This window comes from Dicentrarchus labrax, unplaced genomic scaffold, assembly GCF_905237075.1.
Source record: "Dicentrarchus labrax unplaced genomic scaffold, dlabrax2021, whole genome shotgun sequence".
NCBI lineage: Eukaryota > Metazoa > Chordata > Actinopteri > Moronidae > Dicentrarchus > Dicentrarchus labrax.
The window spans coordinates 5,576,220-5,592,966 of record NW_026136722.1 but is presented as its reverse complement, the minus strand read 5'-3'; the positions used below and the strand labels follow the sequence as shown (position 1 = coordinate 5,592,966).

The window sequence follows — 16,747 nt, the reverse complement described above, 5'->3', positions numbered from 1 at the left end:
TTAAATTTGGTCCATTTGGAAGCCATCAGTCTACATTGAGTCAAGAAAGGCTAAGATAATGTTATTGTTCTTACAGATACATTTCTGCTCAGCCTCACTAGAAGAGATGATCATCCTGATGAGAGAGCAGCACAGTGTGGAGATTGATCAAGGACTCTGAATTCGGGGTTATTTTAAAAACAACTTGAACAAAGTGGTTTTATTTTCTATCAGTGACTGTCTGTAGTGGTTTCTGTACGGCTCTGTGGCTTCCCTGTGTCACTGTGGCTGTCGAGCACAATAATAAACAGCAGAGTCTTCAGTTGTCAGGCTGTTCATCTGCAGATACACCTGGTCCACGTTGTTGTCTCTGGAGATGGTGAAGCGATTCTGGACTGATGTGGAATAAGCTTTAGTGCTTCCACTCGGAGCAGAAATGTAGGCAACCCACTCCAGTCCTTTTCCTTCAGCTTGTCTGATCCAGCCTATATCAGCATCGTCATCTGATATTCCTGCATATGTACAGGTCAGTTTGTGGGATTCTCCCGGCCTCTTCACCACTGGTTCAGACTCGGTCAGAGTCTGACTGCAAACACCTGGGGAGAACAGCAGTTTGATCAGAACACAGCCAAACAGAAACCTTGACACAGACAAAGAAGAGGGCAGAATTGTGTATTCACCAGAAATCAGTGATACCATCAGAAACAGTATACATGCTGTTAAAGTCATAGTGAAAATGTGTTGTGTGTCTGGATGATGGGTTGCTGTGTCTCCAGTTTGCAGTGAGCTAAATAATAAAGATGGAAGAGATCCAAATTTGCATTGACTCCTCCTCATGGTGTTGAAAAAATAAAAAGTATAACAGTGATATTTATTGACTGAAGGGATCTGATCTACTTACTGAGGGAATACTTTTTGTTGGTTGTATAAAGATATTCATTAGAGGAGTGTTTGCCCAATGTTTGCGTCTTATGTGTTTTTAATTGAGGTTTCAAGGCTGGTTGGACAAGACACAGACCATAAATGGAAACGACTAATATTTGGTGCCAGATTCTGAGCATGCAGTATGTAACATACAGACAGTATAAGCAACATATGATTTGGATAGTATCCATCTTCCAAACCACTTGTATTCTTCATGGTCTCAGTTTTTCTTAGCGCACACTGAACAAGGCTGAAACATGTTTAGAGACACACACATTCACACATATAACACATGAAAAAGTTGGAATAGCCATTTTACCTAAATTGCATATGTTCTGACAGAAAAAAAACTTTATAACATATAACATTATTAAACATTTATGTTCCATATTATTATTAACATTAACATTACTGTGCTCAGCATTAAGAACACAGTTGGTCCTTGACTGCCCTCTACAGTTCTAAAGGAGGGACTGCAACTATTTTCCATTTGAACATAATGTAGAGCACAACTCGAGCACAATAATAAATAGCAGAATCTTCAGTCTTCAGACTGTTCATCTGCAGATACACCTGCTGTCTGCTGTTGCCTCTGGAGATGGTGAATCTACCCTGGACTGACTGGGAGTAATAGATCGGAGTACTAGCTGTGCCTATATATGCAATCCACTCCAGTCCTTTTCCAGAAGCCTGTCTGATCCAGGCCATACGGTAGCTGCTGAATGTGAATCCAGAGGTTGTACAGGTCAATCTGTGAGATTCTCCAGGCCTTTTAACCACTGGTTCAGATTCTGTCAGAGTCTGACCATCAACACCTGTCAAACCAAGAAAGATATGCATGTCATATGTTACATTGGTAGTAAAAATGAAAATATATCAAGTCAAAATAATTGAAGATGTTCACCTGCCCAGCAGATAGTTAACAGCAGTAGTCCTGTCCTAGTTTTGCATTGATCCACTAAACTGAAAACCACATTTATTCTAATAATACAAAAATGTTCTTTAAAATGTGCAAATGTCAAGATTGCTCGACTGTGGGCCCAAAATGTTCATTTCCTGAGATTATAGTCTCAGGGCCAGTTTCACAGACAGGGCTTAGATTAAGCACGGAGTAGGCCTTAATTTATAATTAAACTGGAACATTTATGTAGTTTTCATGAACGTGGCTTAAATTTTGTGTAGTTAGTCAGAGACTATGAGGTCCTGGAGTGAGGTAAGCAAGATTAATGAAGAACACCATTGTTAAGTCTCATTAGGTTAAGTGTAAGCACATGCTGTTGGTCTAATGGCACTCAGAACCCAGAATGAAAATAGAAAACATCTTTACTGGTGAGAATCTGGTCCCAAAACAATGGCCATCATGTTAAACTGTGTGTCCACTGTTGTCTGTCATTCTCTCTGCAGTCAGATAAGTAGAGGTGGAAGACATCTGAGTTTTGCATTGACTCCTCCTCACAGGGAGGAGTGATGTAGATTGGACTTGGTCATCAGCTGTTAATAAAACAGCATACACATTTTCAAAACAGCCATAGTTACATTGGAATTATTATCATGACACAATATCTCGACTTCATAATGAATAACTTTAGAATAATATTATATTATGTTATATTTCATTTATAAACAGTAGAAGTATTCAACAATTTGCAAGTTTTATTGGAAAAGACCTGAAATGTAATCAGAATCTTAATGGATATGTCACGAATCCCTGGCCGTGATGACTGTTTGGGTGTTTTGTGTTGTCTTGTGTTGTCTTGTGGTGTTTGTGTCACTCTTCTAGCAGTGCTCGGGGGGGTCTATCTCTGGCTGCTCACACACCTGGCTGAGGTCATCACCACACCTGCTCCTCATCAGTCTTCAGCAGTACTTAGGGAGCAGCCACACATCCAGTCAATGCTGGATTGTTGTGAAGTATTGAGTGTGCTACTGCTTTCCAGCCAGTTATTTATTGTTGCTACTGTTTGTTGCCTGTCTGCTTCTGCCTGCCTGAGCCGTTCTCTTGCTGTCTGTTTTTGTCTGCAACTAACCGTGTCTCTCTGCCTCAGGAATCATTACTGGGACTCAGCTGTGGAACCCTTTCCACTCAGCCCACGCCTCCTGTAAGCCAGCCACTGGATCCCCACACTCCAGGTCTACCAGCCAGCCACTCTCTGGATCACCCCCACCTCTGGACTCCCACTCTCGCCTGCCAGCTTCCCCTTTTTTTCACTATTCACTCGTTGTCTAATAAACCGTTTAAACTCAACCTCTTGTCCGGTCTGCTTCTGGGTTCCCCTCAGAACCCTGACAGGATACTGTTACGAGTATAGTATAACCAAGTAAGAATTTGGTAAAGCCACCATTATATACTGGGTTGATGGGCAGGTCCACCCCGTAGATGCCAAAGTCTCGGCCGTGCTGTCCTGTCCGATTTCCACATCTAGGTGTGGACTACAGCGTTTCCTACGCATGGCTGGTTATTACCGGTGTTTCTGCAAAAACCTCTCTGTAGTGGTTGCTCCTCTTACCAATTTGTGTAGCCCTAGTGTTCCTGTGGTGTGGAGTAATGACTGTCAATATGCCTTTGATGCAGCAAAGTCTCTTCTCTCTTCTCTGCAGTGCACCTGCCCTCACTGTGCCTAACTTCTCTCTTGCTTTCAAACTAGTTGTTGATGCTAGTGCTTCAGGAGCTGGTGCTGTGCTGCTGCAAGATGTGTGTGCCATCCAGTGATTGGTATGAAGCTGAGCATAAGTTCAATCAGGAAGACTATGCTGCTCATTCATTTTTTTTAATATACTGTTTTTGTTAATCCCCTTTAACAAACAGTTTGCACTTGGGTGGGGGTGTTACGAGTATAGTGTGGTGTTTAGTTTTGCCTCTGCTCTGTGTGCCTCAGACTGTTTCTCTCTTCACTGTAAAAGTGAACTGGTGTTGAAATCATTAGTGGTCTGAGGGCTCCTCCTCTGGTGGCTTCATGTTACAAGTGTTCAGGCACTGAGGGGTTTTTGTTCAGGTCTACTGATGGTTTGTGTTATTGTGTCTCTCTGGCACAGTAATACACAGCAGAGTCTTCAGGCTGCACATTCTGTCCGTTTAGAGTCACTGTTTTGCTAGAAGAGTCTATGGAGATACCAAACTTGTTCTTCAGTGAATCTTTGTAGTATGTGTTCCATCCATCACCTGCCCTTCCAATCCACTCCAGTCCTTTTCCTGCAGGTTGTCTGATCCAAGCTGTGGGAGCGCTGCCCAGAGAATAAGAGACCTGACAGGTGATGGTCAGACGTTGACCTGGCTGCACAGTCACAGAGGCTGGCTGTGTCAACTGTTCACACTTCACACCTGTTAAAAAAGAAAATGTTTTGTAACAAATGATCAAGTTATACTGCAAAAGAAGAACTGTTGACTTTGACAAATCCAGAGAGACTCACATCCAGCTGCCAACAGCAGCAGCAGAGCTACAGAGAACATAGTTTATGTTGAAACTGACGTGCTGTGAACTCCACTGACAGCCTGATGGGAAGTTTTTATAGCTGAGTAACAAGGAAGGTCACTGAGTTTGCATAGAATCAAACATATGAAGCCTCAATGTTGGTCTAACAGGAGCCAATAGAAGAGTCTTTTGACTGTTTTTATATCTGCAGAGTGAAAACATGTCTGAAATCACCTCTGCTTTACATATGATATTTTAACTTTATTACACACTCAACTGTAACATTTTGAAAGTGAAACTTTACATTTACAGTTACAGTTCAATAATAAAAAACTGTAACCTTTGCTTTTTTTTCTTTCCTATAAACTATTGCCGTCTAAATATTTATTTTGACAACAATTTGGTATTAAAACATTATGTACATTTTTTTTATAATTTCAAACAATGACCAGGATAATTATTCTCTATGTATTAACATGAATGATGGATAATGATATTCATTACAACCAGCACTGCAATAACAATGATGATGTGCATCCATTGAAACCAAAGGAGCAATCGGAATATTGCTTTCTGTGCCATGTTGACAGTGTGTTTATCATGTTTTCAATTGATTGCAGTGTTTTACTGCACCATTAGTTTATGCGTTTATTCACTCACATATTGTATCCGCTGCAAGCAGAAATATAGTGACAGCAAGGATCATGTAAATTGTATGTAAACTTCAGTGTGATGCTGCTGGTTTGCATAGAAATTACTGGACCTGAGGACATTAATCATGTGAGACAGTGCAGGGTCTATCAGCCCACTGAGGATGAGAAAAGACAGAGTGTTTGCTTAAAAATCCCAGAAAATGTTTGTTACTGCAGGATTAGTTGTCCATCCATCTTCAGTCAGTCTCATAAGCACAAGAACACACAGCAGCCCCTTCAGGCTTCCTGCTGCTCATCTTGAGATCTGCCTTATAATCAAGTTAACACAGGACTTTGACTTTCCATCTGATTGGGTGTAAAATGGCGCACGCTCTGCTGCGACAGCACACACTGTGACTCTGCTTTATTTCCCCCATCTTCTGCTACTACTGTATCAAAGTATCATCCAGCCCATCCTCATATACTGCTCCTCCTGTTTTTACAATATGCTAACTGTCACCAACCGGACCAAATTCATACATATCACCAACACAGTGGCCAAGATAATTGGACTCCCCACACCCAATCTCACAGAACTAAACAACAGGGCCATCTCACACATTGCAACCACAATAGAACTGGACATTACACACCCACTCAATCAATATCTCACCCCACTGCCTTCTGGACGGAGGTACCGAACATTGAGGTGCAAGAAAGCTCGCTATGGGAAAAGCCTGATCCCTGCAGCTATTGCTGCTTTAAACAAAGGGGCGCACTGAGTGTGTAACCTGTCATGTATTATTTATTTGATTGTTTGTTTTGTTTTGTTCTGTAGATTTGTTAATTGTGGATAGCGTGTTTCTTTGTTGAGTGTATGGTGTTGCCTGCAGGTGCAGTGATGTGGACATGAATTTCCCCCTTGGAGGACAATAAATTAAATTGAATTGAATTGAATTGAATTGAATTTTGTTTAGGATAGAAAAGTATCAACTCTCACAATATCCAGTTTACATGAGCAGCAGGAGTATTACGCTTTAGTTCAGTCCAGAGTTCAAGTGTCAGTCAGTTAAGATCAATGAGAACACCAGATCTTGCGCCCATGATGAATAAAAAACATACTTAATATCAAGCAGTTTTACTGCACCAATTTGGAAAAATTCAACAATAAAAGTCCCATATTTATACCTCCAGATTCAACATTTGACCATATTTGAGCTACTGTAAAAAAACTTTGCTCAAAAATTCCTGGCTATGGATGGTATATTTGACTTCTACACATATAAGACTACAAGTATACTTAATATCAAGCATTTTTGCTGCACCAATTTGGAGAAATTCAACAATAAAATTCCATATTTGTACCTGCTTTAACTGTACCTCAAATATAAGAAAATATGCCACTTGGAGATACAAATATGGACTTTTATTATTGAATTTCTCCACATTGGTGCAGTAGAAATGCTTGATATTAAGTATGTTTTTTATTCATCGTGGGTGCATGAAACACTTTAATGTAACATATTTTCATGATAATGCTGAGAATACTTGTACACTCGAAATTTAAGTGCGGCTGATTTGACCAAGGAGATCGGAGTAACGGCTGGCTTGACCGCAGTTATTATGTCACAGTCATTATCTCGAGATCTCAAATTAATTGTATTGTTATCTCGGGAAAACAAAGTTTCATTATCTCGAGATCTCGAGAAAATTAACTTGTTATCACAAGTTAACACTTTCATTGCTACGCGGATGACACCCAGCTCTACCTCTCCAGCAAACCAAATTCCACTCTCCCACCTTCCTCCCTCACCGACTGCTTCACCGAGCTCAAATCCTGGTTCTCCTCCAACTTCCTCAAACTCAACAGTGATAAAACCGAATTTCTTTTTATTGGCACTAAATCAACCCTCTCAAAAGCTGACAGTTTTTCCCTCACCATCGACCACTCCTCTGTCTCCCCTTCCCCCCAGGTTAAGAGTCTGGGTGTCATCCTCGACAGCACATTATCTTTCCAATCCCATATCAATAACATCACCCGGTCTGCATATTTCCACCTACGCAATATTAATCGACTCCGCCCCTCCCCTTTCTCCCCACTCCACTGCCATCCTTGTACACAGCCTTGTCACCTCCCGCATCGACTACTGCAACTCCCTTCTCTTCGGTCTACCTCACAAATACCTCCATAAACTTCAACTGGTTCAGAACTCTGCAGCTCGAATTATCACCAGAACCCCCTCCATCCACCACATCACCCCTGTTCTACAGCAACTCCACTGGCTCCCGGTAAAACTCCGCATTGACTTCAAAATCCTCCTATTCACGTTCAAGGCCATCCACAACCTCTCCCCTCCTTATCTGTCCGAACTCCTCCACATCGCCAACCCTTCCCGTTCCCTCAGATCTGCCTCCTCTGTCCACCTCTCTGTCCCTCCCGCCCGCCTCGTCACCATGGGGAGCAGGGCTTTCAGCCGCTCTGCCCCCCCAACTCTGGAACTCACTCCCACCGGACCTCAGGAACCTGGACTCTCTCACACTCTTCAAATCAAGATTAAAAACTCACCTATTCAGAACTGCATACCCCACTTAACCATCTACATTGTCTTTTCTTTATCTGTTTCTTATTTCTTGCTTTTTTTTTTTTTTTTTTTTGTGTTGTACGGTGTCCTCGAGTGCCCAGAGAGGCGCCTCTAATAATTTAATGTATTATTATTATTATTATTAAAACGGAGGAAATAAAATGTATGAATGCATGGCCCTTTAGGGCTTCCGTAAGATATAACATATGTTTAAATGAAGTATTTATTTACATAAACACTGCATGTACTAAAGTAAATACATTTTGTTTCCTCCACTTTCTTGCCGTCTCTCAGAAATGGTTTTAATGAATCTACAGAATGCGATGGAAACATTTTCTTGTTTTGTGCTTTAGTTCAGTCCAGAGTTCAAGTGTCAGTCAGTTAAGATCAATGAGAACAGCAGATCTGAGAGTCTCCTTTTAGTAACAGAGGAGAGAGAAAGTAGACACTGACTGCCCTCTAGTGTCTTTATAACTGGAACTGTGACATTATTTTTCACTCTCATACTGTTAGCTACTTTAGATGCCAAATGATATAAACATTAATGTGTAGCTACATGTCTTTCTTTTATTCAGACCTGGACAGTGATTTCAGCAGACTGTTTGGCTGTCAGTGGCTGTTTTTGAAGAAGTGATCATTAAAGGAAGACATTTTATTTATTTAGGTGCTTAATTGTTATTGTTGTTATGATCTTCCTCACAGATTGTTATGTTTTCTTAAAGAAATAAAAGCAAAATAAAAATACAAATCTTTTCTAAAGTAAAGTAAAGATGAGTACTGTAGGATTTTGTACAGCTACTCAACCAACTCCAGTCACTGTGAGTGTCGAGCACAATAATAAACAGCAGAATCTTCAGTTTTCAGGCTGTTCATCTGCAGATACAGCTGCTGTCTGCTGTTGTCTCTGGAGATGGTAAACTCGCCTTGAACTGACTGAGAGTAGAATTTGTTACTACTGTCAGTATAGATCAAAGCAATCCACTCCAGTCCTTTTCCAGGAGCCTGTCTGATCCAGTGCATCCAGTAGCTGCTGAATGTGAATCCAGAGGTTGTACAGGTCAATCTGTGAGATTCTCCAGGCCTTTTAACCACTGGTTCAGATTCTGTCAGAGTCTGACCATCAATATCTGTAAGAAAAAATCACATGACTATAGTTTGTACAGAACTATTTATATTAAAAAAGATCAGTGAAGATCTTGGAAAAACTGGAATCAATTTTTAGAAGTCAGTTTAATTGAATTTGTGCAAATGTTGTTTTTATTGAAAACAACATTGGCATATACTGTTGTGTTCAATTTCACACTAACATTCTCACTTGGAGCAAATAATCTCTCACACAATGTAACACTGTCCATCAATAGAAGGGTGAAAAAAATACTTTGTCCCACAAATAGCCCCTTCAACAGCCCTTTCTAAGGGATCAAAACAGGGCGATACAAAATAAAATTACAAAGTGCACATGTAAGGTAAACTAGGACTAGGCCTATAGTGCAGTTAAACCATGGCTTAATACTTTTGTCAAGTTTGCTTTGAACATAGCAGTCAGGCTACTGCTCTTTATTCACCAGAGGCTCAACCCAGCCTCTTATTTCAGAAAGAATGAACAGTAACGGTTACCAATAAAAGGTAAGCCTACTACTTCTTTGCTTTGAGCCAGTTACTCAAACAGACAAGCCTGTTGACATTTTCAGACAACAAGGAATCCATCCATTTCGGCGTCTCTCGCTCGCCATCCACTCAAAACGTAACGTCTACTACTCTTAAACAAGTGTGCGGCGTGCCTGTTGTTTTGTTTCCGATCTAGCTAGATGCCGTGTGGTGTTGTTGTTTTTCTAACGTTACTAGTTGTAGTGAAGACACTGGGATGTTACTGTATATGGCGTTAGTTCAGGGGCTATCACTGAGTTCACACCGGGGTGCCGGTGTGTCGGTTTAACTGGAGTTGAGTTAACTGGTGATACTGAGGCTTTTTAGGACCCCTTATTGCCCAACCAGGAAATAAAGATTCTGACTACTTCTATGACATTCATTTGTTGGTGACTTTTAAAACTCTGCAATAGAAACTCTTTACTGGAACAATAATGTTGGTGTCTGCTCCTCACTACGGAACTATTATTCACTGTCATGGTGACATTAACTGCTGATCGCTACCGCTGTTTCAGAGTCCTTCCCGAGTATAACGTTACATCGAAGAAAGACTTCTTTGGATATCGTATATTGTAATCATACAATGGCTTTACAATACATCTTAGAAACACTAACTATTTTAAATAATTTAAACACACCAAAATGTAATTGTTTATAAAGGCAACCACAAGCTCACACTATTGTAAAACCACATTAACGGAGTAGCTCGAGTTTGGATTAACCTGTGATATTATCCTGAGTGAGACTGGTTGAGATGATGAGCTCAATGCTCGTAGTTTCTCTTGTGAAAAAAAAAAAACCTTCACAAAAAACGTCTCTATAATGAATATTTATGTATTCCTCAGGAACCAGCAGGTTCTCAAATCTGTAAGAGTATAAAGTGAGGACTATAGGGAATGGCAATGTATGTGACATAACACTGATAACGTCAATAAAACATCCAAAATCCTCATGTTACCGGTCTAGTGTCATAGTTGTTTTTAATGTGTGCAATTATATCCAGCCTATAAATTAATCAGTCCGAGTTTACGCTCCAAGCAGTGTGGAGAACTTTGTCAGCTGTGGCAGAGTGCACATTCATGCTACACTATCTGTATTTACCGTCCATCGAGTTTAATATTAAAATCTAGACGTTTCGCTCACTCATCCCAATAGTCTACAAAATTCAGTTTAGTCTACATGTGCTGCACGTCACAACTCTGGATTTGAAAATAAAGTCATAATTATAAAATTGGTAAATACTGCACAATAAGACCTAAATGCATGTAAATCTGATTAAACGGAGTTATCGTTTGAGCAATAGCGTTATTGTCAATAATTTAAACCCACCAAAATCAAATCCTTAGGCTACTTAAGCAACATACCAGCTCTGGTGTAGAAAACAAATGTACCCACATGTGATCATGGTGGACAAACTCAAGTTCAATATACAATGCAAGTCTTACATAGCAGCTAAATTGACCAATTTGTGACTGAAGGAAAGAAATGATTTGTAAGTAAGAGTTTGCTGACATGTACAGAATATCATTGTGATTAGTGAAATAAAAGTCTGTAGACTTTAAAAGGAAATAAGATCAATGAAAACAGCTGTTGTATCACAAGTTAATCTGGTCATATCATGCTTTGCCACAGCTAACTTCAAGATGGGTTTACATATTTACAGTCTTTATGAAAGTATAAACTGTTCTGAAAAGATTTTGACGTCAGTATAATATCAATGTATGAAGACAACAAAAACATTTTGTAAAAGGATTTATTGGCATGACATGTACCTTATGTTAATGATTTGATTTTGGTGGGTCTAAATGCAAGTTAGAAATTAAGATAAGATAAGATATAAGATATTCCTTTATTTGTCCCACAATGGGGAAATTCCAATTCCAAATTACAGACATTATTTCTAAAATATGTTGTAAAGGTTTATGGTTACCATATATAATGACACAATTTAATCACATTTGACATGCTTTCAGGTTTTACTATTGTGCAGCATTTACAAATGTGACTGTGACAAGATTATCGCTTGATGATCCCTGTCCAAATTTACTTAAAAACCTAAAAAGAATTGACATGTGAATGAAACTCATACAGACTACCACCCCAACCCCCATACATGCACCTGTGCGTAGTTAACCAAACCTAGACGATTCTGTTCTGATCTTAGTTTGTACAGCTGGGCATCCAACTTCTGCCCCTATTGCAAAATAGGTAACAATATCTAATTTGGTTGAAAGACTTTGCTGACATGTATAGAATATAAATAAAAGATAAAGTCTGTAAACCTTATTATGAAACGTGATCAATGGTAGACAGATTGCATCACAAGTTAATCTGCTCATAATGGTTTGTCACAACTCTACTTGAAGATGGTATTAAACATATACTGACTGTTTCAATGTATAATACCACAATTCTATCACATCTTATAATCTCTGTCCCATTTATTCAAAATCCCATGTGAATCGGATTTGTATATCGTAGACCCACTACTGATTAAAGTTTTAACATTATCCAATTTCTCTTCCTATTGCAAAATGAGATTTGACAGTTGTCTAATTTGGATGAAAGAGTGTGCTGTTATGTGTATAATATCATTGTGATTGGTGAGATAAAAGTGTAGACGCGACATGATCGATGGTAAAATGTTGTAGGCTATCACCAGTTGATCTGGGCGTACCACGCTTTGCCACAGCTGACTCCACACTGCGTTAAACATATACTGCAGACTGTATGTTTCCTTACACACTGTGTGACAGTATAAACTCTTCTCAAATAGACTTGACATCAGATTAATAAGGATTCGTAAAACGACAGAAAGAACATTTTTTTAATTATTTATTGACATTTGCAGTGTTTGGAACAGGCATCGACACAGTCACCTACTGTGTCATTCTCTTCAAGCGTCCGGAGATCGCCGTCGCAAATAAAATTGATTCAAACTCCAGGTAACTCCGTTAATCTTATTAGACATCAGAACTGGAGTGTTTACAATGTTAAGGATTTCATTCTGGTTGGTTAAAATTATGAAAAGAAGTCAATTCAGTCAGTATTTCTAGTGTACAGATCTGCATCAATGCTCGGGAATATCACCAGTTAATTCAACCACCAGTTAAACCGACACACCGGCCAGAACACCAACTTAAGGCTAAGTAATGCTCAGAGGTTCACAATGAAGAAGAAGGTGATGGATAGTGCAGGTGGTTTAATATCCTCTTGCTGGCAATGAGGTCATGCGGTTTTTCTATAGCAAAGGAACAATAACAAATATACACAAATGAATAAGAATAAAGCTCTAAATCACTAATAAACATACTAAAGGAGTACTGAAATTACTACATCCCCAAAATAACAGTCCTGAAACACTCTTCACCTGACTTACTAGCATATTAACACACATATAAACATGGTAATATTTAAGTAACACTCACTGTAAGCATTACACTAGCGAGTCGGAGCGATAACAATAACGTAACATGTGACGTGACGTACACTTGATCAGAGGCAGGTGAGCTAAATGCTACAACTAGCTTAAACAGTGACCACATGGCAAGTCTGACAGCTACACATCAGAACAACAAAATAAACTATAGCTGCAGCAACGTAAACACAGTACATCAACAATATATCCGGACATACTCACTTTCCATCCACGCACAGACCACTTGCCGTGGCGTTAATTGTTAATTGAACCGTGAATCGCTCACTCTGCCGTCTCACCGGAGCACACACCTCTCTGACCAAGTACCGTCAGTTACGCTATATAACCAAAGGGGGGCGCTCTTATATGAGCTGACCAACACTACATCTATGAAATCACACACTAAACATAATATGTCCCAACTTTGGGGCCTTTTCTACACTAGTTGTTGCAACCATAGACATATATACATAGACGCTGCATCGACTGTGGAGCGACGTGCCTACAGGGCGGCCATCTTGGAACAGGGCTAGCAGAGGCAGCGGTGCATCAACCTACGAAGGAAAGAGAGAACTCCTCAATCTCAAAGTAGAATTAGTCGCTGAATTTTGGACCGATTTCCAAACGTATTGATTTGTTAAAAAACGTCACACATGTAGCTATGATACAGGGTGCTTGGATATTTTAAAAATGCTGGTTTTACTACCCAAATACAAATTCTGCTTAATGTTATCAGCAGACGAGCGTCTGACAGAAGATTCATGATTAACTTGAGCACAGCTTTTTTGTAATTGCAGCATTTCTTTATTCATTAACTTATTCACTTACTGTAGTTACTTACTGTATTTACTGCAAACAGAAATACACTGACAGCAGCCAGGATCATGTAAATTGTATGAAAACTGCAATGTGATGCTGGTTTGCATAAAGACTTTTAATGGTTTTAGTGTTTGCAGATATTTGAAGACATACAGAGAAAATTGGGGCCCTGAGAGGAAAACAGCTGCTCAGGAACTGAAACCTGTGTGACAAAATACACAATAATAGTCTTTAGATTAGATGAAAACTACTGTAGTTCATTTTTGTCATTATCACAACATTTGTCCTTTGTCTGTGTGTGACTGTGTCAGAAATAAGTCTGAATCAAATAGCATGCAGTGTGGTTTATTTGGATTTTTTGTTCTTGGTTTGCTATAATATTATTATTTCCAAATAAAATAAAAATGTAACAAAAACTAAACAATTTGTAACATATGACAGGCACAAGTTTATTTGTGATCATGGAGATATGTAGCTACCTTTCATCCCTAAATAACTACAGTGTATTTCTTGTTTTATTGTATCAAACTGTCAATTGATCATGAATTGTGGATTTAAATCCAGTCATAAGTCAGTAAATGTAGCATTGTGTGGTGTGTTTTATAATTTTTTAATCTGAGGACATTAATCAGTTCAGACAGTGCAGGGTCTCCTTTTGGAAACAGAAGAGAGAGAAACTTGACACTGACTGTCGTCCAGTGGTTTTATACCAGAAACTCATTTTTATTTTAGTTATTATATTTTTCACTCTCATATTATCATGGAGTTTATATCCACATAACTTGCAGTGTCTTAATTTATATAAATGTTTAGTATTTGCAATAATTTAATTGCTGCAACCAGATTGTGCTGTCTTTGGCCCTTTTATCAACAAGTGCATTTTATTGTGTTTTTAATATTTCGTAATAAAATATGAGGAACAGTTTTCTGGACTTTAATTCAGAGACAATTATTAATTTATTCACTAAAATACATATAAATAAAATGTAATGTAGCATATAAAAACTATGTATTAAAAAATCATCGTCATCATGTCAAATTCAACATAAAATGAATATATAATACAAATACTATGAATACTTAATGCACAGACTCTACCAGCCTGAAAGATGAGTACTGTAGGATTTTGTACAGCTGCTCAACCAAATTCAGTCACTGTGCAGCTCTCGAGCACAATAATAAACAGCAGAATCTTCAGTCTTCAGACTGTTCATCTGCAGATACACCTGCTGTCTGCTGTTGTCTTTGGAGATGGTAAACCGGCCTTGAACTGACTGAGAGTAGCGTTTCCCGTCATTATCATTTTCTACCCAGGCAATCCACTCCAGTCCTTTTCCAGGAGCCTGTCTGATCCAGGCCATATGGTAGTCACTGAATGTGAATCCAGAGGCTGTACAGGTCAATCTGTGAGATTCTCCAGGCCTTTTAACCACTGGTTCAGATTCTGTCAGAGTCTGACCATCAACACCTGTTAAACAAAGAAAGCTGTTCATGTCATGTGTTACATTGGCAGCACAAAATGAAAATATGTCAACTAAAGATCAGTGAAGATGTTCACCTGCCCAGCAGATAGTTAATAGCAGCAGTCCTGTCCTATAGTCCATCATGTTAAACTGTGTGTCCACTGTTCTCTGTCATCCTCTCTGCAGTCAGATAAGTAGAGGTGGAAGACATCTGAGTTTTGCATTGACTCCTCCTCACAGTGTGGAACTGGATTTGACTCAGATCTGAGTTACTGAGTAATTTTAATTACATTTTGACAGAAATATGACACCTTAACAAACGTTAATTATGTTATACTGTTGACTTCTTCTCAGTGTTCATAAGTCAAACCACTTTAAGGATATCAGGGGAATGAAAACCTCAGTAGGAATAACAATTAAGAGTCAATAGAAATAAATTGTCCACTCAGACATATAAACTCAAACAAAAGTTCCAGTAAAAGCTTTGTCACTGTCTGCAGTCAGATTATTAAAGGTTGAAGACAACTACGTTCTGCACTGACTCGTCCTCACAGGGAGGACAGAGTTTGGTCTTTAGTTTGTTGCACTTGAGAAATGAGAATGTAGGAGTTGTGACATCAGCCAAATAAATCTGATTCAGGCAAATCTGAATGTAATACTTGTTAAATTTCAATTTTATTATTCATTTTATAATAACACAAACTAAAACCAGAAACTGTCTATGAGAAACAAATAATATATGATGGCAACATTTTAAAAAAGTATTAATGTTAAGTAGAGGACTGGAACATAAAACGAGAAAATTTGATTTATGATCTGTTATGTGACTCTATGTGTTATCTGTATTTGTAAGATTAAAATAACTTTTTTTGGCGCATTAATTTCTCATGTTATTTAATTCTCTGTCCCTCAGGGAGTAACTGTCCAACACATACTCACTCACTGGGAGCATGGCTGATGGTGGTGACTGTATAGTTCAGTCACAACCTTATGGAAGTTCTGACAGTTTGTTTAAAGGCACAGTTTCTGAATACTGGCTGTGTGCATTTCTCTGTGGAATGAGCTTTTTGATACTTTCACAGTATTTATACAGCACCTACCTGCTTTATAATCACACAAGAAATGGAAATCTCCCTTTCCACAATATGGGACCTTTAATTATTGAAATATAAGAGAAAATGTTTCACTCTTGCCTTTCAAAATAAAATATGGGAATATTATTAACAAGTACATTGTGGTAGATAAGCACATTAAACCATAAAAAAGAGGAAGTGACAATCCACAGCCTCAGCTGGTGCTTTCACATTGTGTTTGTTTCTCTGTATGTGTAGGTACGATGCCACACTGGTTTTAAGATCTCCTGCTGCCCCCTTTTGGTGACTGTAAAAATTAGTTGTTTGAGGTTTTTGTAAAGCTTATTTGCTTACTTAGATGACTGTGGCTGTCAAATCCCTGGCCATTCAAACCTGCCAAAGAAACAGATGTTAAAGGACACAAGTGAGAACGAGAGAGAAATAAACAGCAGAACATTAAATGTGTGCATTCTCTGATCAGTATTGCAGCATGAAGCAACGTACAGGGCAGACAGAGTGCTGTCAGCAGTACAGACAGTTTGTCCATCATCTTGAGACTGAAGATGTGAACTCAGATGCTGCAGAAGTAAACCCTCTGAAAGCTCTGGATTTGCATTGGCAGTTTGTAAGGGGAGGGGCTTATTTGTATAATAGATTTGATATATATCAAATACATCTCCAAGATAAAAATACTTTGTGCTTTTGATTCTTAACTCTGCATATATGATATATAACACTGTGAACAGGGCCCTTAAGTATATTTAGCTTCTGATACTTATGTACTTTTACTTAAGTAAAAG

At 38.8% G+C, this 16,747-nt stretch overlaps 1 protein-coding gene and 1 gene segment (V, D, J or C); both read right to left on the bottom strand.

The window, feature by feature from the left end:
* Positions 1 to 15,034, bottom strand: part of LOC127356824 (uncharacterized) — a 134,946-nt gene extending 119,912 nt beyond the window's left edge. The window contains 2 exon segments of the mRNA XM_051388846.1: positions 14,575 to 14,879; positions 14,970 to 15,034. Coding sequence (XP_051244806.1) covers positions 14,575 to 14,879; positions 14,970 to 15,018 — 354 coding nt within the window. The 5' untranslated portion in view covers positions 15,019 to 15,034.
* On the bottom strand, positions 3,771 to 4,475 carry LOC127356823 (Ig heavy chain V region 5A-like). The segment is given in 2 exon segments: positions 3,771 to 4,222; positions 4,312 to 4,475. Coding segments are annotated over 2 exon segments (348 nt in total).
* Positions 15,035 to 16,747: the final 1,713 nt, after the last annotated feature.